At 44.3% G+C, this 27,776-nt stretch overlaps 1 protein-coding gene across 1 annotated transcript; it reads left to right on the top strand.

Moving 5' to 3' along the window:
• Nucleotides 1–153: 153 nt before the first annotated feature.
• On the top strand, nucleotides 154–26,536 carry MCM2 (minichromosome maintenance complex component 2). The gene is made up of 16 exons (XM_086939281.1): nucleotides 154–289; nucleotides 2,946–3,130; nucleotides 3,718–3,887; nucleotides 7,849–8,115; nucleotides 8,309–8,528; nucleotides 8,671–8,878; nucleotides 10,832–10,966; nucleotides 11,415–11,606; nucleotides 11,879–11,972; nucleotides 12,558–12,808; nucleotides 12,971–13,097; nucleotides 14,171–14,283; nucleotides 15,220–15,462; nucleotides 22,116–22,298; nucleotides 24,054–24,209; nucleotides 25,251–26,536. The coding sequence occupies exons 1-16, from the start codon at nucleotides 284–286 to the stop codon at nucleotides 25,359–25,361; spliced, it is 2,661 nt and encodes an 886-aa protein (XP_086795407.1). The 5' UTR covers nucleotides 154–283; the 3' UTR covers nucleotides 25,362–26,536.
• The last annotated feature ends 1,240 nt before the right edge of the window (nucleotides 26,537–27,776 follow it).

Here is a 27,776-nt window from a genome sequence, read left to right on the forward strand (position 1 = left end):
CATGTTTAAGTCAGTCAGTTTCAGCGTGGTAGTCCAAGGATAGCACTGCGTTTGTGACGTTTTATCTGACCCTAACATGGCTGCTCACGGGACTCAGCTTTGAGACATGCGCACGACGGTTTCCCAACCTCGCATACTTATGAATATGTAACAGTAGAACATTTGATATGCATGAGCTTTCGCGGGCTTTGTGATCACGTGGCCATTTTCGCGCGAAAACTCGCTTGTGCGGCAGCAGGACTGAGAGTGAGGAGACGTGTGCTGAACCTGTGGAGACCTCAACATGGCTGTGAGTGAAGGGTGTAACAAAGCGTTCCCCCGTGATGCGACTCCGGGGGTGATGTGCTAGACCGGAACCGAGGGGTTCAGTCAGGGCGGTGGGAGACTGGACTAAGGGCGTTGAACCAGGGGCGGTTGGTTCTTGAAGGGCTGTTCCTGTTAAAAAATACCCAAAAATAATGTTTTCAGATGGCGTATTTTCACAGCGAAGCAGAGGTGTACCCTCGAGCTTCAGTATAGCAACCCGATGAATTCTGAAAGTAGTAGTTCACATGTAGATAATTTTTTTTTTTAACTGAACAAATTCTAGGAAACTTAAATTTTTAAAAGTATACTAGGAAACTTAAAGTTGAAATAATAGCCCATTGTGTCATTGGGCAGCCTTGGCTCCTATTTAGGAGTGCCCGCGACATTGGTGCAAAAAGAACAATTGATGGACAGAATGCTGAGCAATGTCATACCTACACCCCAGTACAGAGATCTGGGTCTAAATCCGTCGTTTTGTTGATCCCCATGCTATTCCAGTTTAGAACCAGCCATATGCAAATCAGTCTTGACACTGCTCCCTGTGGGAACAGTCCAGCCCAAACTGCTAACTCGGGTCCTACCTGGACTGGAAACAAGCATCCTAGGACCGGTTCCGGAGTATCACCTCTCATCAGTCAGGCTAGCTTAACTCCAGTGGCATGGAGAGCTTGGGATCTACATCTGGGCATACCCGTCCCACTCGGGGTGACAAATGCAAGAAGAACGATTGATGGACAGAATGCTGAACAATGTCATGCATTGACCTCAGTACAGAGATCTGGGCCTAAATCTATCATTTTTATGCTCCCTATGCCATTCCATGTTTAGACCCAGCCATATGCAAATCAGTCTTGACCCTGTGAGCGGTGCATGCAGATGTGCTGTACGAATGATATGCTGTTAAAGGTGGGCACGTGGCGAGGAAATGCATGGTTTGCAAGCAGAGTTGTTGAGTTTACCAGCTGTGTGGTGTGCTGCTGAAGCTCCATGCATTATGTGCAGCTGAGTAGGTTTTTTTCCATTTGAGTACGGGGGCTTGTAGTCTTGTTATAAGATGGAACAAACAAGTCGCAGTACGCAGAGGAAAAACCTGGACTGGAACAGCACACCACGCAGGAACCCGAGAAAAGGCTACATATTTTGCGAGTGCGTTGATAATGGAATGGCTGTAAGACTGACATACATGTTAGATAAAGGTGGTGCCAGCTTAAGAAGGATGCATCTATGATGGAGTTGATGGCTGGGGGCGGCAGTGGGTGCATGGCTGAGGGGCTGCAAGAGGGGTCCACACTAAGGAATGGCGGAACAGCGTTTACAACGCAACTTTTACCACGCACTACCTTTACCACGCAACTTGTGCTTGGGGGGCGCTGTAGGATAGGGAATGGTTTAATTTACTATCCAAAACCTTCCCTACTATCCACTGGAACTGGAGTTGGAATAGTAAATGAAACTATTCACTATCCAGCGCCCCCCCCAACGCAAATCGTTGTAATAACTTGCGTTGTTAAATTTGCGTGGTATAGGCATGCGTTGTAAAAGCATGCAAAGTAACGACATACATCCTAAGGAATGCATCATTGAGGAAGGTTGTAAGAGGGTTGCACACAACTGAGGGACCTTGAGATTGACAGTTGCTATAAGCTGGACGCCTGGCTGGTGCAGAGTTTGTGTGATGGCTGCAGACATGGCTGACGTGCTGCAAGGAGGGTGCATCTATGATGTGGCTGGGAGCGTCAGTGGGTGCATGACTGAGGGGGCTGCAAGAGGGGCCCACACTGAAACAATTGCATGATCGAGGAAGGGTTGGTAGAGTATGTTTGAAAGTGCCTATGGGATGCGTTCTGTAAGAATGGATGGCTCTGATAGTGGTGAAGGTGAATGCGTTGATAAGGGGAGGTGCAGAGTTGCGTATCCGTGATAAAAGCTGTAAGTGGAACAACAACTTTGTTAGTACTTAAAGCCTTTACTATTTGACGTTCGTAATATCTCATGTTAGTTACTGTTGCCCAGCGAGCCTTTTAATGAACCCTTTCGTCAGCTCGAAGATGAGTCTGGGCATGTGGGGGTTGGGGGAGGCCTGTAAGCAGTACTTGATGTGTGGTGGACAAATTGAGCTTTGATATGCACGGCTGTGAAAGACTGACAGGCCTGTGGGTCTAACCCAAGCTGATAGGACAGCATGAAACCCACGAAGACATCTCTGTGGGCCGCATTAATTGCACCTTTGCTAAAAAAAAAAATCGTTGATTTCTGCAGCATTTGGTAGCTGTTGTGCTTAATATTCTCATGGCCAACCATTTAAGATTTAGTAAGTATTGGCTGGGTTTTGATACTTATCTGCCTGCATCCTATTAGCGACAGGCTTCATTCTTGGTCGGTTACTGTTATTTTACAAGCCTTCGTACTCGCCAGTCGACGGATGCGTTTTTGCACACTTGAATGAAACACTCAACGATGCCTTGTATCCCACAATTGCAACGGCTGGTAACACTGTAGTGGAAACATGATTAGCGGAAAATTATGGCAAAACCAACCTTTAATATTAAGGGGGGAGGGAGGGGCATGGGCGTTCATTTTGAGGAAGTATCCTTCTCTGTACATGCCTCCTACGTTATAGTACTGTTTTTATTCTGCAGGATTCATCGGAGTCCTTCAACGTGGCCACTAGCCCCAGCCGGGCCTCCCGACGTGGGGATGCCCTCACTTCCAGTCCTGGCCGTGACCTTCCCCCTTTTGAAGATGAGTCTGAAGGGATCCTGGGAGATGTTCTCCCAGATGAAGAGGAAGATGGGGAGGAGCTGATTGGAGATGGCATGGAAAGGTAAACATTCAGATTTTTTTTTTTTTTTAATGAATATGTATTATGGCGATCATTATAGGAAACCAGTGTGCTGTCAACACGTTCTAAAATGCACATTGTTTTACATCTTGCTATTTGCTGCCTATGGAAGACACGATTTTGCCAATGGCTTTAGCGTAGTTGTAATTAAAAGGCGTTCCCATTTGCTGCTTGACATTGTCTTAACCTCGAGCCCTGCTTGTGAGATTTTTATGATAATTGGGAGAATTCCAGCATAAGGTATTTTTTTAAATGAAAATATTCAAGTCAGTTTAGTGCAGGGCTGCCAATGTTTGTCCACAGAAACTGGATCCTCACCAGTCTTTCAGACTGTCCGTTTTAGGTAAATGGATTAGCATTGGGCCAATGATGAATCCCCTTAATTCATGAGATAGTTCTCACTTGGAATCCCTGTTAGAGTTTACACCTCAACCTTCCAACATGTTCGACTGATTCCTGAAAAGTAAACTAGTGATACAATTACAAAATATTTCTACTGAACTTTTTGATGGTTTTATTTCTTGTCATATGTGCTAGTGTCATTATGTATATGCTTGTGCACTGTCCAGGGATTATCGTCCAATCCCAGAGCTTGATATTTACGAAGCTGAAGGTTTGGATGACGAAGATCTAGAAGAACTGACAGCGAGCCAGCGTGATGCAGCAGAGCAGGCCATGCGGCAAAGGGACCATGATATGGGGCATGGATTGGGCCGTATGAGGCGAGGTCTTCTTTACGGTAGGTGCATGGATACAAACTACACTAACACTCATTTATTGCAGGAGATCATTTTTTTTCACATGGTGCCGTTGGCCCTTTTTAAAGAATTTTAGCCTTGACGGATCTATAGATTTTTCTGTCTGTCCTTAAGACAGTGAAGTTTCTTACAACATCATGCACGCAATATGGCTCCATTCATTTGCCAACTGTACAGTATTTACTTGTGTTCTATGCATACTTCCACCTTTGCGAGTACTACTGGTAAGGCACACACACTGACATCAAGCACAGCGGAATTCCAAGCTATGTTTACTGTTAAACTCTTGTAGCTTCGAGTATTTTTATCGAGACCTGTTCGTATTTCAACCTACAGTATTCATTAGACTCACTCTCCAGAGCACTTGTCTGAATTCTGAATCTACTTGGCTCACCATAGTGTGCCGATACACACTATTCTGTTAGGTAATTATGAAGACCAATACTTTTAGGTTTTAAAAGTCCTGATGAGCTTTGCTTGGCTACAATACATCTACCTTGCATCTGACTGAACTGCTGTTACATCTTGTAACAGTGGCTCTCAGAATTTTTTTTTTAGGTGAGTCCACCATCATTTGTAATAAGTAGTTCAGAGCACAAGATTCATAGTCTCTGCGTGTTCTGTGCATATTGGTGGATGGTGACACGTGCTTTTGTGTTAGGGGTTTCCACATTCGAGGTCATGTGTTGTCTTTCCTTTTTTACTCCTCATAAAGTAGCATCATTCAGTTGGATAATTTCAGGGTCCCATGTTGTAAGTGTGTATTTGATGACAGACCTGTGTTAACGAGTCCATGTATTAGTGTTGTTTCCTGTACAATAGTGTAAGAAGCAGGCAAACAATACTGGTTTTCTTTAACATCCTCTTTTACAATTTACACACAATACTCTATACATGAACCTCTAATGATAAGGAATGGGTAGTGAAAAGCATTGGGGCCCACTGCCCTGAAGAGTTGATAAACCAAGTGTGGAAACTTTTTACAAGCGACTGAAACATGTCAGCTGGAACACTGATATAGAGGATAATGCCTACCCCTCGAGTTCAACATTTCATTTATCCTTACCCTAGAGAGACAATTACACGTTTTTTCCTCCCTACTATTGGGTAATTTTAACTTATGCGTTGGGTCCCCCATTTTACTTTACAACCAAGAAATTGGGTTTTTGCACACCAGAAAAGGGTTGCATTTCAGAAAAACGCTGTCAGTTGGAGCTACACAGTTAATGTTTAGGAACCTACCCTGGATAGAAATTTAGTCAATTCAGGGCAAAGAGCAGGGCCACTGAGAAAGCATGCTACTTAGATGGTTGAGTACAGTGTCCTTAGATAAGGAAACTTGCCTGCATGACGCACAAGGCGGTACACCTAAACTCACCCGGCTACCTCGCTCAGAAGCTGACAATCTCTGGCGGAACTAGAAACACCAGAGGCACAAACAATCTTCTGCTGAAACCTCGAAGATTCCGGAAGGAAAAAACATATAAGCGCTCCTTCTCGGGAATGGCGCCTAGGATCTGGAACTCACTCCCTCCCGAAACCAGGCTTATCTCTTCCACTACACTCTTTAAAAATGAAGTAAAAGCTATCCTCATGGCTAAATACACTTGAACAATTATCTCGAACTCTGTTAATACTCTGCACCGATCTATACTACAGGTTTGACCCCTTTGATTATTTGTATTAGTTGTCTTGTTACTCACATGATTGGCTTTGCAGCCACCTATTTGTACTGTTTGATCGATTGATTTATCTGTCTGACTATGCTCCCTCATGTACCCCTTCCATGTAAAGCGCTCTGATATCTGCAAAGATCTTGTCCGCGCTATATAAAACTTTCAAATAAAAGAAACATGCTTCGTTCTGACTGGCCTGTATCCACAGTATATCAGCAGCATTCCAGGAATCTCTGGCCTGCCCTACCATGGTGCTCCTTTCTCTTCCAGTTCATAGTTGAATACACCTTGACTACCAAAGCACTGTATTGATAGTCTCCCACCAATCTCTGCATCCATAAAAAATTAAACCTAACACACCCTCGTTTAAATAACATTACATTAATCGCACAGTTTGCCGGCATTACTGTACACCTAAGAGCTGTCCAAGACGAGCAGTGGGCAAGTATGCACCTTAACAAATGAAAACAAATGGCAAGGTTGACACATCCATACACTCCTGTCCACACAAATGTAGTAATGGTCTTTCTTGACGCTTTCCGCTATAATTTGTTCCTAAACAGTACATTGGTCTACTATCCAATACAACTCATTTCTAGTGTGAAATGCATCCAAATTGAATATCCGCACACCACTCCGGCTCTGATCATCGCAAATGTTGGTACTGTCAAGGACCCAGTTTGCAAAAGCGACATGACACCTTATAAATGGTGGAAACCTGCTTTGCAAATACATTTAATGCTGCGTAAATACTGCCTAATTCAATAACTCCCTTTTCAATTTTTCCTTACAGCCCACATTTTCTTTATCTAATTGTCCTCATGAATAGTTTTTTGTTGCATGCATGTCTTTGCTCCTAGTTGTGGGTAGTAGTGTTCATGAACCGAGTTAGTTAAATCTGTTTGATAATTGTTTTAGCTTGGTCTGTTGGTCATGTGGCTGCATAATGGTTGGTTGATGAGGCGGTGGGGGAACAGAATAAATGGAAGAAAGTAAACGAGCAAGAGAAGTAACCTTGTTTGATTGCTCTTCTCCGAAATGTTTGTCATTCAGCAGTCTGTGTTGTGGTAATTTGACCTTGGTCGGAGGCAGTAATTGCAGTTGGCTGAAATTTAAATTATTGTTGTGTGTAAAAGGTGTACAGTAGTATTCCTGCAAGCCCAGAGAAGCATAGCTCTACCTACTTCTACAGTGAATTCAGACCTTCCATGCTTCATCGTGATACATATTTATCTGTGGACTCTCCGCAAGAAGAGGCAGTTAGAGGGGGAATGAGAAGTTTGCACTGATTGGTCTAATATTTCTAGCTAGATCAAGAGCAGCTCCCAAACCTGCTGAACAGAAGGCCCCAGCACTCATCTTGCCTAGGGTCCTGGTCTTTACTTTCAGTACCCTAGATGGAGTAGAAGAGCGCGCTGGGACCAAGTTCCTTTTCTTTCAGCCTTGTGACAAATGATTGGTCGATTTTTGTGTTTTTTTAAGTGTTATGGCATGAAAAGCAGACAGTTGGTGCATGAATGTTTTGGCATTGCATCACGATTTCTGGGGCAACTGCAAAGTGGCCGATTTGTAGGTCCATCTGCTTATGACCAAAGAGCTGGCACACAGATTTAAGACTCGTGTTGCCTCTACACAACATTATCACCCCACATAACAATGATTTTTCACATAGACTCATTCCTATCCTGTGGAACAGCAACTCCTTTGTTGTTGGGCTGTTTCCTGGATCTGCCGTCAGTGTCTTGTGGTCCGGAGGCCCCTAAAAGTGAATGGGCACACCTAGATGTTTTATTGCATTTTTTATCAATAAAGATAAGAAGGCAGGGAGACTTTAAGTCAAGGGCATTGAGTAAATCAGCCACATTGTGACTGCAGGAGCCTCTCACCTGTCCTGAGCTCATGAAATAGTTATACATCTGTAGTAATGACTTTATTCTTTGTAAAGAATAGAGGAAAACGGTTTGAACAAAGTATGACATCGTGTTTTAGCCCTTGTAAGTCGCATCTGTGAACACAACAAAACCACATCTTTTAGTTTCTCTGTTTTGGTCTTTCCTTCCCTCCTGTTATACTCCATTGTAACTATATTTCTTGAACCTCAGGTGATCTCTTGTACAAGTGTATATACGCTACCGTAGCTGTGAATGCATTGTAATGTAGTGTATGCCTTCAACTTGGACACAGAAAGGTCCATGGGAGTGGCCTGTTGGTTACATTAGATTTTTATGAAACTCTAAGCTTTTTATTGTTTCATTTAATTCTGCAGACAGTGAAGACGAGGATGAAGACCGACCAGCGCGCAAGAGAAGGATGGCTGAAAGAGCTGCAGAGGGAACTGCAGAGGAGGAGGATGAGGAGATGATCGAGAGCATCGAGAACCTGGAGGACATGAAGGGCCACTCTGTGCGGGAGTGGGTAGTCATGGCAGCAACAAGACTGGAAATCTACCACCGCTTCAAGAACTTCCTGAGAACCCACGTTGACGAACATGGGCACAATGTGTTCAAGGAGAAGATCAACGACATGTGCAAAGGTACGCCTTTGGTAGCTCTAAAACTCTGACTCTGTAGACCGTATACGTGAGTGTTCATCACCCGATGCTTGTAGTTCAGAATTCATAATCTGGGTTTGTAAGGGATGTCCCATATGGGATCCACCATTGTACTGTCTTCGTCAACCATGCATGCCATTATCAACACTAAAAGTGCAGTCTTGGCTCTCCCTAGAAAATAAGGAAAGCCTGGTGGTGAACTACGAAGACTTGGCTGCCCGTGAGCACGTCTTGGCTTACTTTCTGCCCGAGGCTCCTGCGGAGATGCTAAAAATCTTTGATGAAGCAGCTAAGGAAGTGGTCCTTGCCAAGTTCCCCAAGTACGACCGCATTGCGCGTGAGATTCATGTACGCATATCTCACTTACCGCTTGTGGAGGAGCTGCGATCATTGAGGTAAGTTAAAAAGTTAAATAGGTTTTGGTCATGACCCAGTTGTCGAGAAATCTGAGTGCTTACCTTGGGCTAATATGTTTATAAAACAAGATGTTGGTCCAAGTCTTACCTTGAGCTTACTGTTACTGTCTGTTGTCCACAGGCAGCTTCACCTGAACCAGCTCATCCGGACCAGTGGGGTCATCACTAGCTGTACAGGGGTCTTGCCTCAGCTCAGCATGGTGAAGTACAACTGTATGAAATGTAACTTCATTTTGGGTCCCTTCTTCCAGTCTCAAAATCAGGAGGTGAAGCCAGGCTCCTGTCCGGAGTGTCAGTCCCTTGGACCCTTTGAAATCAACATGGAGGAGGTAAGGCTGTTCACAAGATTTGTATTCGTTTTGCAATGCTTGAGGTAATCAAGAGGCCTTTTAATTAAAGGTATGCAGATCCTGGGACAGGTAAAGGAGGGTAGGTATTAGGTCAGTTAGGAAGGAACTGAAACCGCGGGAGCATGTGTGCTGGACATACAATCACTTCTGGTACCCCCCCCCCCGTTCTTATTGTGTGTAGTGGAGAAGTGTGGCTCAATGATTAGAGCGGCAGACCCTGATGCAGAGGTCTAGCCCGGGACCAGGGTTCAATTCCCCGCCTCGGCGGGTCTTGGGCTCAAAATTCCACGGACCTGATAATTCTCGCCTCTGTGCCTATTCCAATCATGGAGTCCCACTCTGCAACTCTGGGCAATAGCTTGCTTAATCTCCACAACGGCCCCCACAACGCTAAGGATGCCTGGCCTCCACCTTGGGGGTGCCCAGGAGTGGACGCCTCACAAGGAAAGCCAGGATGGGTTCCACAGGGGTATTCGTACAAGCGCCTTGAGACCCTTGCGGGTGAGTAGTGCGCTATACAAGTATCAATTTACATTTACAATTAAGAGGCAACATGAGTTTTGGGATTAATAAGAGGCGCACATCAATTTCACCTACTCCATCATATAGTGTGCTTTTTTTTAATAAACAAATTGTAGGGACACGCAGATATCGCAGGAAGACTTCCGGGGCAGGTGAAGGCTGGATTTCAGCCCAAGCAAACTCCTAAGACCGAGGCTGTTTAATTGTAACCCCTATCAAAAAAGAAGCCAACTCGATTCGATGTACATTTTGATAAAACTTTACTTGACTCTTTACATCATAAAAAAATGCATACATTGAACAGTTGACCACTAATTCTCATACCAAAACAAATGAAGGCGGATTTGCCAAATTTTACTGCGACTTTTAAATCGCACATGTTTATTATCCCACCCGTTCTTTACAATCCGTATTCATTACATTTTTTGTATGTCGTCTGAAACCCTGTTTCACAAAATGTTTAATAATCCATCAAACTGAGAAAGATGTGATGAGTGGAATACTTAAATTAATCTCTGCCGCAGGTAAATTAAGTTGCCTTCTTGTAGTAAGGTTGTTTTGCTCACTCTACAGCAGTCTGGATCAGCGGTCTGCAACTCACATTTTCTCCTCCTCCAAGAGGCAGAGTTCACCAAGAACTGGTAGGTCATGTCCTCTGACATGGGGGGAAAAAGTAACCCAGCTTAGTTTTTACTTTCACAGTTAGGTGTAGTGGGGATCCTGTGTTACAGTAGGGTATGGGCGTGTCTCCAAGCCATCCACCATTGTTTGGGTCAAAGCTACTTAAATCACATCAAATAGCACTTTCAGTAGTTGGTAATCCTTCATAGTGTAATATTGACCCATTCCGATCTTAAGCTTGAGTAAACGACTCCACCCATTCCCATCCTCTTACATCAACATTAGGCTTTCACTTAGCTAGCAAAAGGTTCACCCCACGCACCAGCACTATCTCCCCATGCACCACCTGCCATAGGATTACTTGTTTCACCTATGCCTTCCAATCCTGTTACTAGTTTAAAACCCCAGTTTGCTTCTAGGCCTTACACTCCAGATTAATAACGAAAGCAACACTCGCAATGAGTGGTGTTGTGAGGTGTTGAACTTTAATAACAAAGGTCTACGACAAAGGAAAACCACAGGAGCGGCTCAAGCATGCTCTTTGTTGCTGTTTAAATATTAAGAACTAGAGGAGACACTTAGTTATTGCCCATCCTAACTAAACAACTACGTTTCATGTTATAAGGATGATTTTTTATTTGCTGTCTGTTCCTTGAAAACCGTGTTTTCAAAATATGGAAAATGTAAGTAGGCTTTAGTCTTGCTCGATTTACCATCATATGCTGTTTATGTGCACTTATTATAAAGTGTTTGCTGTTTCATTAACCACTCAATTGCCTCGTTCTTTAGACTGTGTACCAGAACTACCAGCGCATTACCATCCAGGAGAGCCCTGGTAAGGTGGCAGCTGGACGGCTGCCCCGCTCCAAGGATGCCATTCTGCTTTCGGATTTGGTGGACAGCTGCAAACCAGGAGATGAAATAGTAAGTGCGCTTTCTGCCAGCGGAGACGAGTTCCAAGAGAATATTCAAGTCTTGATCACCACCCACTAGCTTATTGTTTCTGCTTGCACTTTAGATAGTATGCAGCATGTATATAGGTATGTCTGAATGACTGGCTTTAACTATGTCGTAGAATTGACCCCAATACTGCCTTTCACTGGACAGTGACTGGCCTTTTTGAAAACCCTGGTACCACAATCTTGCAAGTACTGGAAAAGGAGTGTGTGGAAGGCTAGGTTGATGGTTTCCCACAAAATGTATGTGCACATAGTATAGTGATGCGGATGTGGTCTTGCATGTGAATGTCGTATATTTTGACCAGGTACTGAAAATGCATGTACTATAAGATACTTTGAACCTAGACATCGCCACCACCTGTCCGCGTCCACTACAAGCTTGTACATCACGTCTCCTTGTTTTCTCTTTTAAGGAACTGACTGGAATCTACCACAATAATTATGATGGCTCCCTTAATACTGCCAATGGTTTCCCGGTGTTCGCCACTGTTATCATGGCTAACCACATCACTAAGAGGGATGACAAACTGGCCGTTGGGGAGCTGACTGATGAGGATGTGAAGAACATTGTGTCGCTCTCCAAGGACGAGAGGATCGGGGAACGAGTGAGTACGCTCGAAATTACTCTATGGGCGGCTTTAAAGACCAAATCTTGGACTTCCGATGACCACAATAAAAGGCCCAACTTGTCTTATTATGTTCAAGTGTAGGGTGGTGGTATATTTTGTAGAAAAGTTTGTATAATGGGAGCAGAATCGACAATTTTAATGTCCTAGTGAAGTGTGAAATAAAATGTAAAATCTTGGATTTTATAGTGGCTCTTAAATTGCATGAAAGTTATGGAATTTGCTAATACTGTGGCTGTCTTGCCGTGCAGATTTTTGCCAGCATTGCTCCATCTATTTATGGCCATGAAGACATCAAGCGAGGACTGTCCTTGGCCTTGTTTGGAGGAGAAGCGAAAAATCCTGGTAATTATGGCTGTGATTTTTTTTGTTAATTTCGCATTCCCATATACTCGACTCCTCTACCACAGATTTTACATTTATGAAGCCACTGTGCACTGGCTACAAGGAGTGGGTGAGAATGAATGTCCAGGTGAGGGCTACTCAAAATGAGTATGATTTAAAGTTCACAAGCAAGAGTCATGAGATGCTTGGAAGGATTCCGGTTGCACGGATTGGTCCATTGTATCGTAGTTTATCTTCTTACACTGGGAGAGAGAGGGGGAGGGCTGAAAGTACAAGCAATTGATTGCCTTTTTGTAAAAGCAATGAAACTCAGTGGTGTAAAGTTGGGGGGCATATTATAAAACAAGGTTCTGCTCATTGGAGCCCACTAGGAAGGATTTGTTACTGTTTCCCACATCCTAAGAAAGTAAAATGATCTCTTTCTCTTCAAGCTGCAGCGTAGTTTTGTCAACTATTTACTACTTTAAACCAATGGTCCGCTAATTTAAAGGACTGAACTCTACAGTCTTGCCACTGTCCCCAGACTAACAATAACTGTTCAGCCTTCCATGTGCCTCCCCACTGACAGTTTCCTGCCCTCCACAGGTGGCAAGCACAAGGTCCGTGGTGACCTCAATGTTCTCCTCTGTGGAGATCCTGGCACGGCCAAGTCCCAGTTCTTGAAATACGTGGAGAAGGTGTCCAGTCGCGCAGTCTTCACCACCGGCCAGGGCGCCTCTGCTGTCGGTCTGACCGCTTATGTCCAGAGGCACCCGGTCAGTAAGGAGTGGACCCTGGAGGCGGGAGCTTTGGTGCTGGCGGACAGAGGGGTCTGCCTGATCGATGAGTTTGACAAGGTAAGCCTTGTATTTGTTAAACTAATAGTTGTCGCATTTCGTCGTGAGTGCCGCTGAAGGGCCAGGCTTCTGCAAAAAGGATGATGATGCCTAAGAAGCATGTCCCAGTGATGTTTGCTTTCTGCCTTGCTCCTCATCTTCTTCCCATGTGATGTCTTGCAGATGAACGATCAAGACAGGACCAGCATCCACGAAGCCATGGAACAGCAGAGCATCTCCATTTCGAAGGCCGGCATAGTCACATCGCTGCAAGCGCGCTGTACCATCATTGCAGCTTCCAACCCCATCGGTAAGAGCAGGATGTGCTGGTGTTTCTCGGATGCAAGTAACGAGCAGGGCTGAGTAGTCATTACTCTTGGCAAGAAAGCACGTTTGAATATGGTTTTCTGCAATTAGCTGAGCTCTACGCGCTCTAACCTCACTGTGAAGGTTTTCTTTTGTAAATGGGCATAATGAGTGATTAGAGCGAAGTGACTTCTAACTGATTTAGCATATTTAAATAATGCACATCACGCTTGTCTATTGGTGCTGATGCAAATAGGTCTGCAGCTTAAAAGCACTTGGCCGGGATCCCTCTCTTTCAGGGCTCGCATACAGACAGCTTTTAGCTGTCAGTTTTTGAAAGAGGCGTTGTTGATTATTCCAAAATCTGGCTTGTAGCCAGTCGCTGCTTACATTAGCCTACTTTCTTGTCACACTTTTTTGTTTGTTTCTTATTCAATTGCTTCTCTTCCTTTTGTGTTTTTCTTTCTGATGGAGCTTTGCTTCTTTACCTGCTTTTCTGACTGGATGACTTTTATCCTCCCGCTGCAAGTGTTTTCTAGCTCTCTCCTTTGTGTGGTGCTTGCTCCCTCCTGCCCCAGCTAGTCTGTTACTGCCCAAACATTGCTTGGCTTATTTCATTTTTTATTTCCTCTTCTGCCTCTGGCTCCTCCCTTATTCTCGAAGCACTCTTTTCTTTCCCCACCCCTCAGTGGTAGACTTTTAAAAAGTTTTTTGGTTTTATTTTTTTTACTCTAGGGCCTGACTTCAGCCAGATTCTTCAGAGACGCTCTTTCCTTTTTTTTAAATTATGCTTTAGCGCACTTCCGTTAATTTTCTCTTTTTAACCACTTCAAGATTGGTGTGTATGTACCCTCTTGTAACAGTAAATTGAGAAAATAAATGGCATTGAAAACGCCCGAAAAGTAAAATACAGTTGAATTTACCAATGCTTGTTTTAAAATTGTATTCCAGGTCCCAAAGTCTGACCTAACAACCTTCCTTAAAACGTGCGGTGTGCCACTTGAGGCATAATATCAAATATAGGGCAAACACCCTAAATAAAAACAATTGATTTTTCAAAATATTCTTCCTTTCTAGGTGGACGCTATGACCCATCCCTTACCTTCTCAGAAAACGTTGACCTAACCGAGCCCATTGTCTCCCGATTCGACATTCTGTGCGTAGTGCGAGACACCGTGGACCCTGTGCAGGTATGAGGTGGTAGAAAGCATATTGCAAGTTTGGGTGACGAGTGACCGCAACACTTGCGCTCCCTGGTTCCTTCAGTAAGTTTACCAATCACCTTTACATTTGGGATCACTGTTCTTGCAGAAGACTGAGTTGTGTAAATATTTCTCACATATAGGGGAAGTATAGGAAAACGGATGATTTTTTTCCCTGTTATTGAGGGGTTCGTCTTCCTGAGCGGTTGGTCATTAGGCCTTAATCATTCAAAAAGAGTCGTGATTGTGAATGTTCCGGAAGTGTACAGCAAACTCTTAAGATAAGGTTGGCTGCGAGGGGAATGGTTTTTAGTGTCCCATGACCTGTCGTTTATTGTGACTAATTAACCTGCTGGTTATAGTGAAGTTTAGATCCCAATCAAGGCTATATATGCAATATTTGATGACGTGTGTAACATGAGCTTTAATTGGATTGTACTAGGATTGTAGTTTGCACATACATGGTTTGTAGTACAACACATCTGCAATCATTAAAGAAATGCACTATTTGCAACATGTTGCTGGCTGACTATGATGTATATGTGCTTTTTGTATGCAAACTGATTGTTATCAATTTTTGATACTGTGGTTTTAAATTTATTTCAAGCACTATTATATGTAGGCGAAAAGTGTCCTCCTAGAATATTGTTTCTCTATTTTTTTTTTACTTGTTTTTATTAATCACTGCTTCCAGCGTATTCATGATGCATGTCAAATTTTGTGTTTCTCAATTTTAAATTGTTAAAGACAAATTAATATATTGTAAAATTAGAAATGCATATGTTTTAAAATGAAGCTCCCCGACTACAAATGGTAGGTTTACATTCAACAGACACCCATTTGCTAGTGCAGCTGCTCACCTCTTGAATTGTACAGGTTGTTCTTGACTGAAGAGTAGTAAAACGCGTTCCTATCTGTCATCAGGATGAGATGCTGGCTAGGTTTGTGGTCGGCAGCCACATTAAACACCACCCCAGCAGCAAGGAGGCTGTAAATGCGGGCGCGGAGGAGATGGTCCTGCCCAACACTTATGGCGTGGAGCCGATTCCCCAGGAGGTGCTGAAGAAGTACATCATCTACGCCAAGGAAAAGGTGCACCCCAAGCTGAACCAGATGGACCAGGACAAAGTGGCCAGGATGTACAGCGACCTCCGGAAGGAGTCCATGGTGAGCTCATCTTAAGACGCGTGTTTGTGGAGTGGAGCACCTACGTGCTGTGCTCTCTAGGCTTTTGCTTGTCAGCAGGGTAACTTTTTTAGGATTATATCTCATATTCAGTATTGGGCAGGGGATACTTGTGTGCGTTTTGATAATTTAATTAGGGAGAGTCTACTCTCCTTCCTGGACATGAAAGGTGTCTCTTCCCTTGAAGTGGCACCCCAAGTACCCTCCTCAGCTTTTTTAGATAGGCTTAAACCTTTGACTTCCAGGGCGTGAATACGGTTGAGAGCAAGAACAAGCATTGGAAATGCAATAGGTCTCGCAGCATTAGAGTTAGTGCTTTTAGAATTGTTTATGGGTTTTTTTGTAAATCTTTAGCATTTTTGTTTCCTGTAGCCAATGCTAAAGAATTAAAAAAAAAGCCATAAACATTTCTAAAAGCTCTAACTCAAATGCTCCGAGACCTATTACACTGTGTGAGGGTGAGGGGTTGAGGGTGAGTGAGGGTGAGGGTGAGTGAGGGTGAGTGAGGGTGAGTGAGGGTGAGTGAGGGGTTGAGGGTGAGTGAGGGTGAGTGAGTGAGGGTGAGTGAGGGTGAGTGAGGGTGAGGGTGAGTGAGGGTGAGGGTGAGTGAGGGTGAGAGTGAGTGAGGGTGAGAGTGAGTGAGGGTGAGAGTGAGTGAGGGTGAGAGTGAGTGAGGGTGAGGGTGAGTGAGGGTGGGTGGGTGAGGGTGAGTGAGGGTGAGGGGTTGATGTTGAGGGGTTGAGGGTGAGAGGGTGAGTGAGGGGTTGAGGGTGAGTGAGGGTGAGGGTGAGTTAGGGTGAGGGGTTGAGGGTGAGTGAGGTTGAGGGTGAGTGAGGGGTTGAGGGTGAGTGAGGGTGAGTGAGGGTGAGTGAGTGAGGGTGAGGGGTTGAGGGTGAGTGAGGGTGAGTGAGGGTGAGGGGTTGAGGGTGAGAGTGAGGGTGGGTGAGGGTGAGTGAGGGGTTGAGGGTGAGTGAGGGTGAGGGTGAGGGGTTGAGGGTGAGGGGTTGAGGGTGAGTGAGGGTGAGGGGTTGAGGGTGAGTGAGGGGGAGTGAGGAGTGAGAGTGAGGGTGGGTGAGGGGGTGAGGGTGAGTGAGGGGTTGAGGGTGAGGGGTTGAGGGTGAGTGAGGGTGAGGGTGAGTGAGGGTGAGGGTGAGTGAGGGTGAAGGTGAGTGAGTGAGGGTGGGTGAGTGTGAGTGAGAGTGAGGGTGAGTGAGAGTGAGGGAGGGTGAGGGTGGGTGAGGGTGAGTGAGAGTGAGGGTGAGTGAGAGTGAGGGTGAGTGAGGGTGAGTGAGAGTGAGGGTGAGTGAGAGTGAGGGTGAGTGAGAGTGAGAGTGAGGGTGAGAGTGAGAGTGAGGGTGAGTGAGAGTGAGGGTGAGTGAGGGTGAGGGTGAGTGAGGGTGAGTGAGGGTGAGTGAGGGTGAGTGAGGGTGGGTGAGGGTGGGTGAGGGTGTCACAATTTTTCCGTCTTCCTATTCCTGCTTTACCCCTTGTGTGTTTTTCACTGTTTCTCGGAGTCAAATTTGGATGACTAAAAATAAATGCCAGTCCTCCCCCCACCCAAAAAAAGGTGCCAGTGGGCCCCACCTTCAACCAGGGCCTCAAGTTAAGCACCGATTGTGAGGTCCTGATGCTGAAATCAGTGTGGGTGGCTAGTGTTTATCTCTGGAGGGACCTGGTCTGCCAGTTTCAGCTGGACTAAATCGTATGGATGAAGAGCTAGAGTGATTTGCCTGTGGTTGGTCTATCTAGAATGGCACAGTAGGCAAAAATAAGACTAAAATGTAATGCAGCCTTGAGTCATTTCTAGTGGCTGAGATTAATTCAAAGATTCTACCCGGCTCCAAGAGGGACAGGTATGCCCAGATCTTGGTCTTCTACATACGAAACCATTAAACCACGGGCCTCAAGTCGCACCTCACTGATGAAGTCCTAAAGGTTATGGTTTGGGGCTCAGGTGTTCCTGAAAAGAAGACCTGGCAATTTGTAATGGGCTGTCCCTATTGGAGTATGACTAAACCTGTATATGGCAGGCCTGTTTGCACTCGCAGGGTGGGCAAAATAAAAGAATATAAAACATGTTGCTGCTGTCCTCAGACTCCGATCGAACGTGGTCAGGGTTGCTGGTGTTCTCATCTGGAGGGGACCTGGCCTGGCAGTTTGGTCAGGACCACGACTGATGTGCACGACTCGCCTCAGACTACATTGGCATTGTGGGCAAAAACACAAAAGATGGACTAGAATGCACTCGAAGAACAACGCTCAGATGAACTCGAGCACTTCACCCATCTATTTTCCCCATAAAGTGCTAGTGGCACAGCCTGGCCACAGTACGAAAGCCTTCGTCTGTTCTGACGTGGCCTGCTCCGGAATCCTGGCTCTCGAAGGGAGTGCAGTTTGCTCTGATCTGTGATTCTACAAACAGCCTGAACTCTCGCTGGCTGAAAGTATGCTGGTAAATATTAATAAAGTGTACTTACGAGGCCGTGGGAGCTCCAGGGTGGTAAGTGCACCAGATGCTGTGGGAGCTTCAGGGTGGTAAGTGCACCAGAGGCCGAGGGAGCTCCAGTTTCGCCGGCTGCTGGGGCTGCTTCGATGTAGCTCATACTCCAGAGTGAAAAGGTGCTCGAGGGTGCACTGCTGCTTCAAGGGGTGAGAATTCTGGGATCTGTAGTTCCTTCAAGGTAGGCTGGTGATGGTGGCGGGGGGGGGGCAAAAACGTGTTAGGGTATATAGAGTGGGTGCATACAGAGGGACACACAGATATGCCAGGGGAACAGAGACAGGCCGGAGGATAGACATAAAAGAGGCATAAGCGGGACAAACGTGGGACGGAAATCAAGACGGGGAAAGAAACAAGAGTAAACTGGGAGACAGAGACAGTCGTAGGGAGGGAGGCCGCAAAATCAAGACAGAAGGAAAGAGACAGACTGCGTGACAGAGTCCGATTAAGGCATAAAGAGAAGAAGTTAAAGGGTCAGACACATGTAAAAGGAAAGAGGTCAACAGAACCACGGGGTTAAAAACAAGCCTTTCACCGTAACACGGCGGGCAGGGGAGGGGGCGGGCAGGGGAGGGGGCGGAGAGGGGAGAGGTGCGACACGGCAGGAAGACGGAAGGAAGAGAGGGGAGGGGGAGGAGAAATGCGACACGGCGGGAGGGGGCGGAGCGGGTAAACAAAGACGGACGTGCACGCGCTTTTAAGGTCAATGCGCATGCGCATAAGCTCAATGCGCATGCGCATTGACCTTAAAAGTCACGGGCACTGCAAGGAATCGCCACGATTCCTTGCAGTGTAGATAAAGAGTGGATAACTCGCAATACTCTCGCCTTGCTCGATGCGCATGCGCATCGACAGGCGAGACCTAAAAAGGGGTTCAAATAAAGATAAGAGAATTTAGAAATGTAATATTTCTATCATACTGAGATGCTAAAAGCTTTACTCAAAAAAATGCACGAACACACTTTTGTGGTTCTTACCTTGTAAACACTACAATGTTCCTCTGCTGGCTAGTAATAGTTAGGGTCACTATTGGAACTTAACACACTTTGGGGCTGGCTGTAATGGACACGGACGTGGGTCTGGGGCACTGTAGAGTGGCGGTGGTGACTGTAACAAATTGTTAGAATTCAAACCATTTTTTGCTGCTTAAATTGTAAATTGAGAAAATGTTATATTCCAATATGAAGTATTCAACTAAACTTGTGGCAAGAGCCCACCCTAAATAGTGCAAAGTCTTTGTGCACCAGTACATTTCTGTAGTGTTCTCATGAGAGCATTACCAGTTTTTAAGTTTGGTGTGTTTGTTGCTGTCTCGAATATTTGATTTATAGACATAACATATCTTTTTCCCCTTTGCTTTTTATAGACCTTAATGTATTTAATGCGTAATGTGTCGCAGGCTGTAAATAAAATATCGCAGGAAATCTTGCTACATCGTGAATGCACCAAACTCACTTTGCTAGCCATAGTTTACTTGCTATGCCTTCGAGGAACCAGTAGATGGCGCAAGTTCGTAACTTTTACGTTGTTTGTGCTAGACCCTAAACTTTTTCTCCCGCCATCTGTATCTTCAGCAGATTCTGGTAAAATCCTCCGGAGCTTTAAACTAACAGTGGGGTCTACTTCTATAGTGTGTTATAATCTAAATTGCTAGCTTTTTCCTATCCTTTACGAAGCCGGGAGTCATTTTTGGGGTATCTCCTCCACGTTTGTTTTGTATAATTCCGGGAAAGTGGGGTTTGGTGTTGTCGGAGGGTTTGGTGTGCATGGCCCAGCACCATGTTGCATGAAGTATGGAGCAAAAGAGAGGTGGAAGCAAAGGTTCTTCAAAGGGGTCGGGAGATGCAGCAGAAGGTATTCCAAGTCTTGAGGTTCCACCTTTGATGCTAGAACCTGGTGATCCTATAGAATAGGTCATGTCCCTTGAAAGGCCTAACATGCGAAGCTTTGAACCAGATGCCTCTGGGTACAGAGAGCCAGGACCTTGACGGTAGAGATGTGGTGTTAGTTGTGTCTGCTCAGGTTAGTATTTGTCTAGCCGCAGTATTCTGGATTTGTTGTGTTCGGCTCTTTCGTGCAGGAGAGGCTGTTGCAAAGTTGAGGTGTGAAAGAGCTGGAACTGACCCAGATCTGTCCATGGAAGCTTTTGGCCCATGTTTCTGGGTCGAAGATGGAATTAGCGGAAACCCATCGGAGGCCCCGGTGACCGGTTCGCTCTAACCGAAAGGAGTTAAGGATGCGGTTCTTTCATTATATTTAGTATTTGTGAATGATGCCAGTGAACAGTGAACAGGGGGAGTGTGATGGGCAGGTTGTGTTTGCAGGGCTCATTCCAGGAGATGGGGTTAGTTCCAGTAACTGAAGTCTCTTCTTAGGATGGCATACCTGCACCAAGAATTTGGCCAGGATAGTTGTTGGCGGAGGCCGTGAACTTCGAAGTTGGTGATAAGCGATGTAGTGTAGTGCAGTACAGGTTTAACGAGGAGCGAATATTTGTTAAAGTGGTTGCTCCTAGATTGGTCCATTTTCGGGAAGTCTTAAGGGCTTAAAAAATGTGTGCTTCTGCTCGACTCCCTCCCCCGCCTCCTTCCAATGAAATTATCTTTCTCCAGTGTTGGTGAATTTTACTCCACCTTTGCAAGAAAGGCACAATGGATCAGAAATATTAAAGTGTCTCAAAAATCAAAATGGGAGTTGCCAGACCATTTGTACTATATAGTTCTGACCACTTGCTCAGATATGTTATTGGCACATATCTGCTATGATCCGAACCACTGGAATTATGCAGCAGGGTTGTAAATGCATTTATATAGTGCTTACAACCCCTGAGGAGGCACTGAAGCGTTTATTCGCCGAATAGCACGCTACTACCTAATCCAAGTTTAGTAGCTAGTAGGTTAGTTCCTTAATTTTGTTCTTGTGTATTGGTTGTTAGGTTTGTGCTCTTGATGACTAAGGGTTGACTAAATTACGTGGCAAGAAAAGCCCAATTATATGGCATAATGCAGCCCATTTTGTGATTGTATTGCCTCACTATTGTCATTTTTTCATGTTAACAGTATCTGGGCAAAGGTTTCACTTTTGTACTGGTTTGGTTTGACAACCAAATACAGTAAAAAGCCTCAGTAAGGTGACCATTCAAGCTTTGTTTAGCCGTCTGCTGTTCAGGCACCCTTATATTCACATTTTAAATAGATTTTAATCAGCTTGATCTAAAAACAATTTTTTTTGTGGTTAAAATAGACTATACAGCAGATGACTGATTGTGTGACAAATCCATAAAAATGCGGAAAACATGACTGCTGGAAAAATGCACAATTCTAGTGTGTCTACATTGACAGCACATTGTCCCCAATTTGTAGGCAGAGTGCTGTAGGAACTACATTGCTGTATTTAATGAATCTGAAAATGATCTGTCCACCCAAAATGTAATAAGTACTTTTTTTTTGTTTGCTAGGCTGCACAGTTGTCCCTAGTGTCTGCACCACACTCATGCATGTCTACCTCGAGTGTCCCATGCTCCCAGTGCACAATAGTGTCTCGCTGAGGTGCTGTACATATGTAGAAGTGTATTGCTCCAACGTGTTCAACTACCGCACTGCAGTACACTATACTGTACGGCTGGAGAGTTCCAGAATTTAGGCTTTCTATCCAGGTTAATCACATTAACTAAACTATGTAAAAAAGCTTTCCAGAGCTACCTTTAGAGGGTGCTATTCTGCTTTGCAAACTGTTTTTCGGCATGTGCATAGTGTGTAGCTGAAATTCCAATGCTGCCATGCACTGGTCGAAGTGTCACTGGATCCCTGTGCAGTAATACTGGTAACGGCTGCAGTATTGCCAAACCAAAATACAGCAGTAAAATGTGTAGGTCTGCAGTTTATGGCTTATACTCTGAGATTGCACATTATGAGGAGTACTGTTGGTGTGTGTGTGTGTGTGTGTGTGTATGTGGCTTAATCATCAATTAATTGGACATATCCTCCCAGAGAAGGCTGAACGAAGGAGAGGTGCCTACTTGAGCGATGGTTTTGCTCATTTGAATGCAGTTGTCTGATTACGAGGACAGTTCTCTAGGGCCACCTTTGTGCTATATGTGTACTCGCCTGACTGGCCTTTCTCCCTCTTTCTTCAGGCCACCGGCAGCATCCCCATCACGGTGCGTCACATTGAGTCCATGATCAGGATGGCTGAGGCGCACGCCCGCATGCACCTGCGGGACTATGTGGTGGAGGACGACGTGAACATGGCCATCCGCGTGATGCTAGAGAGCTTCATTGATACTCAGAAGTTTAGTGTCATGAGGAGCATGCGCAAGGTAAGGAGCTGCTGGTTCTGCCTTCATGAGGGGCTGCCACGTTTAACATATGGAGGCTGGGGGCCAAAATGAATTTGCTTGCGAAACATTAATAGGTGCAATATAAGTGTTGGCACCAAAAGCCATTTAATGAACAATGGATGTCTGCAGAATCGTTTTAACAGATCCAGAAGTCTGTTTTTGACTGCTAGTTCTAGAGGACAGAAGTGAACTTTTAAAGACCTACCTGTTTTAAGTGTTTACTTCGGAAGCTAGCCGTACTCATTTATAAAGGTTTTCACCTTAAAATCCGCATCCTACAATGCCACTCATGAGAAAATAAAATATTAACTTTTCTATGGGAAAAGAGTTCACATAGTCGTTTGATGCACAATTCCTGAGATCTACTTCTGATTGCGGCCCACATACCTAAAACTGCTGTTAAACATTGTCCAACTTGCGTGCTTTCTACATCAGTAAATCCAGAGCAACTGTTTGGTTTAGTAAATCGCCACTGGCATGTGTGGGAGCATGTAGGGTGTGGCTTTTGAGTTCCACTGAATGGGAAGGAAGGCTTGGAAATTGAAACTGGGTCCTGCACAGAGGGGCTTGGGCATAACCGGCAAGTTCTGCATGGCAGATCGTAAGTAGCTGATGGGTAAATAATAAGTCAGTATGCTGGCATGCTAGCGTGGGGTAGTGTTGTATACTGTATTGAGCATTGTATTCATCTAGTCCAGGATCTGTTTTTGCCAAAGCACCACATTACTTTATTGCAAAAAGAAGTGGTGTGTGTCTTTGCATATGCATGGTCCCTAAATGTATGTAGGCTGGTGCAATAATCCAGTTGACTGGTTACTAGGAATTTGACTAGTCTCTTTGGTGGTATGAAATTGGAGACCTGAGGGATATAGTCTGTGCGCATAGAAGGGTTAAACTTCACACCAAGGTGCCTTGTCGCAAGGAAGAAAGTAATGCTATGGGGAAAGCAAATGGAATTGGACGGAGGGGATGGGTTCAGAAGCTCAGGGTGGAATTCACGATTCTTCATGTGTCAGGAATTCTCCATAACACCTAAGGGCCACCAAGTGTCCAATAGCATGATGGCCATCATATGCGTGATTGATGGGAAGGGGAGATGGTAGCGAAGGAGATTTGTGTTGATCGTGGTAGAAGTCGGGCAAGGAGAATGTCCCCAAGGAGTTGTCAATAGTTTACCTGGTCCTGACGTTTGAGATACATTTACTGGGAGATCAGTTGAGCAGCACCAACTTCTGAAGTTCCTATGGGGCGTGCTCCCTCTTTTATGAAGAAAAACAAACTGTATATTTTTGGTCAAGTTAGGCACGCATCTTCCGGCACATCCCCTTACCCGTCAGCTCCCTAATACTTCCAAGTGATGGTACAAATCCTTCAAGTTAATAGTTGAGGACATATACAAAACATGGAAGGGTGAACTTTTCTAAATGCCAAAGGGGTGCCCAGTAAGCACTTGGCTACCCTGATTCTGATGATTGCACTATAAATGTTGAATGTAGCATTTGATGAATTTAAGCCACATCTGCATGATTCGCGAAATTTACCCTAGATAGGGGTTAAAATGTGCGATGAGGGTGGTATCTTTTAATGGCAAATATAATTCGTGATTAAACAACTCACTAGAATCTGCTGTTAAGGCATCTGAGAAGTACCTGGGAGCCACATATTATCTTTGATCATTTGCAAATAAATCCCTAGTGGTATTAATAGTTTAACTCTCTGCCCTGTCCCATCCAGACGTTTGCCCGTTACTTGGCGTTCAGACGTGACAACAACGAGCTGCTGCTGTTTATCCTGAAGCAGCTGGTGGCTGAGCAGGTGACGTACCAAAGGAACCGCTATGGAGCCCAGCAGGACTCCATTGAAGTACCCGAAAAGGACCTGGTGGATAAGGTAGAGCTCGGTGCTGGTGTTGCATACTCCTATTTTGTCCACATTGTGCAATGTAATGTGTTAACATCTTTGAATGTTAATTCCATTGATAAAGAATCTGTATTTCCATCTACTGATAAAGAATCTGTATTTCCATCTACTCTCTGATGCTGTGCTCGGCAAACACCATCCTGGGTGACATAATTAATATTTGAACATTCGAATATTGGGAGCTCCATTGAAGGCAATGAAGTGGATCAGGGTTAATAATGGCTGGTAAAGCCTTCTGCTCCAACAGTCCAATGTCTATTTGTTTCTCCCTTTTTGATTTAGAATATCATACCCTGAGTGGCTTGAAAGATCTAATCACCTTATTGACCTATTGCTGAAGGCTATACCAGTTTTTACAGGCCTCCTCCCTCGTTATAGGCCCTCACCTGCAGATCTTGCCTATAACTCTGGTTCAGGGCCTTCAACAAACTGTATAGACCTCAGGAGCAGACTATTATACGGCACCAAATTGTAGCACTATGTTGCTTAAGTGCAGTGGATGATTCTTGGATACCACCTTGTGATAGGTGGGATCCAGGTAACTCCTCAGAAGAGACAACTTCATTAAAATTATGATGAAAGTGCCCTTGATAAAAACAAATAGAAACTGCAGCTAGGGAGTCTTTTAAAGCAATCTAATTCAAACAGCTGACTGGCACACTCATTCATAGCAGACTTCTTAGGGAGGTAAATGTCTCTGAAACTTAATGATTCTTGAATTGTACAGACTGGTTACTGGTGTTTCAGCTGTAGCATTCTTAATTAAAAAGTCAAGCAGTGATCCATGTTGCTGTTCTTGCTTGGTCTCTGTCGAATTGCTGCAAAACTATTACAATAGGGAAAAAAATGACCCTTGTAAGGCACCTATACCTGCTTCTGGACTGAAAGGCCTATGCGGTCTCTCCTGCTGTTAAATTAAAGCAACTTCTGCCTGTTTCTTTATGCTCAATCCAACCGTGCCCCCAGATTTAGTTTTTCAGGTAATCACCTTTATTTCCCCTTTCTTTTTAGGCACGCCAGATAAACATTCACAACCTGTCTGCCTTCTACGACAGCGAGATGTTCAAGATGAACCGCTTCAGCCACGACTTGAAGAAGAAGCTCATCGTCCAGCAGTTCTAAGTGCCTTCTTCGGTTTGTCAGAAGGCGTTGGTGTAGGCCACGCGGACTCTACTTTGCCAGAGTGCCACAAGACTTCCAGCGGTGTCTGCTGGAAAACAGTGAGCCTTCTGGGAATTTATGAATTCTCTGCTGCAAAGTGACCTTAGTTCACGAACATTTGGTGTGTGCTAAATGGAGGAAGATGGCTGGTGTGGGGATAAGGTATGGCATCAGAGGCTGCCTTTGATTCACCCACCAGTCGTTGCCAATTGTTTCTGAGAAACAAAACCCGAAAATGGAAAGTGCAGTTGGTGCTTTCTTAGTAAAGAGTAGAAACGCACAACTTAAAACCATTTTATAGGCAACCTATCTTATGAAAAGAAGTACCCCATATTTTTGTGTATTCACCTCTCTGTTGTCTTATTAGTGTCAAATGACACTTTGACTGGTTGCACATTTTGAAGTATGGCCTTGTCTATTGCAGGTTTCTTCATATGCAGAACTTCAATAACCCACTTACACGTTGTAAACTTGCCATTTAATACATTCAATAATTTAGGCTTTCTAACCAGGTTAATCACATTAACCAAGCTATGTAAGAAAGCTTTCCAGAGCTAACTTTAGTGGGTATTCTCCTGCTTTGCAAACTGTTTTTTGGCAAAGCCATCAATCTTTAGGGTGACTTGTTCTGGGGCTATAGGCAACTAGCTTTGAAAAGCTGGTTTACTTATGACCTGCTGTGCTGCCAATATGTAATTATGGATACCTTAATCTGCTGTCTAATGCCTGTGCCTTTGAAACCAGTCCAGTTAATAAGTAAAACAAAAATGAAATGAGTTTTCAGGACCCTGATGTTCCATAAACATTGGTAATGTCTTTTGGTATTAAAGTAAGGTTTTAATTCATGAGTGCTTTACTGAGCTTGTATACTTAGCCCTCCTTAAAACCTAGACCTGCATAGCGACAGTATCTGCCATACTTGCACGGGTTAAGGGAAAAAGTTGTACGTGGATGTTACACCACAGAGGTCAGAATGTAAATTTGAGGGATCCCTGCTTATGTAAAACATTTTGTTGAGAGTTCAACGTTGCAACACATGACTTTTACTATACATATCTTTTCGCCGCCACTTTTTGTATATTAAGAATTCTTGACGCCCCTTGTGTAGTTTTCTAAATAAATAACTTTTCATGTGGTGCCAGTCTCCTTTTTGGTTTACGCTGAAGAATCCTGACTTTAGAGGAGTCCACTGTTGTGATGCGCTATTTAAGAGCAATGGTGTATATATATATATATGTGTGTGTGTGTGTGTGTGTGTGTGTGTATATGTGTATATATATATATATATATATATATATATATATATATATATACACACACATTCACCTTCACCCAAAATGTCTCTTCAGACAAGGACAGTGAAGTTCAAACAGAACCTTTTATTCTGGAAAGCTTAAGATCACGGCTGTTTTCCCATCCCCGACGAGTTTCGAAGCTAACAAGCCTCTTCCTCATGGGGCGACAAATGGCAAACCACGGTACTGCCACACCTATTTATTCCCAAAATGCGCGCAATCTCCAGTGATGCATGCTGTTAGTTGTGAGCCAATTCTTCCCCACCATTAGGGTCCGTTTATATTTTGCCAACCATAGTTGCTTTGTCTTTTTACATTCACAATTTCCTGCCCTCCAGTGGGCTCCAGGCATGATGTTCCGCTTTCCCAATTAAGAACTGCCCACGCTGTTGTCAGTCACACAGAATAAAGGTTCTGTTTGAACTTCACTGCCTACGGTGTAGCGTCCTTGTCTTAAGAGACATTTTTGGTGACAGAATATATATATATATATATATATATATATATATATATATATATATATATATATACAGGTGTGTGTATGTATGTATATATATATATAACAACAAAATGCCTTTAGCATCAGGAATGCACTCAGCAGTGCTTTGCCCTCTGGCTGTAAGTATCCATGCCTGCCTTCACGCTTTACTTTTTTATATCTACCAAGGCGTTTCATGGTCGAAACCTTCTTCCAGGGCTGCACAAATGACTATTGTGTGATCATTCTATTTCCGGCTCAATTTATTTCAAAATCCACCTGTGGGCGTTAATGAGTTGTAACGCCTCACTGTTGTTGTCTGGGATTTGAAGTCTGTGATATGCAGTGTTATACTTTGAGTAAGTTCCAGTTCATTTGTTAAATAATGATTGCAATTTGTTTCCTTAAGGAGGCTGTATTGCAGAGAAGCAGGCTTGATTAGGATATGAGCACTGTGCCAACTGTGTTCCAAATAAGTTCTAGACTCCAGCCTCGCTGTGCGTATCACGGCTGGAGTCTAGAACTTGTTTGGAACTCCGTTGGCGCAGCACTCATATTCTAATCAAGCCTGCTTCTCTGCAATACAGCCTACTTGAGGAAACA

Source organism: Lissotriton vulgaris, chromosome 9 (genome assembly GCF_964263255.1).
Source record: "Lissotriton vulgaris chromosome 9, aLisVul1.2, whole genome shotgun sequence".
Taxonomy (NCBI): domain Eukaryota; kingdom Metazoa; phylum Chordata; class Amphibia; order Caudata; family Salamandridae; genus Lissotriton; species Lissotriton vulgaris.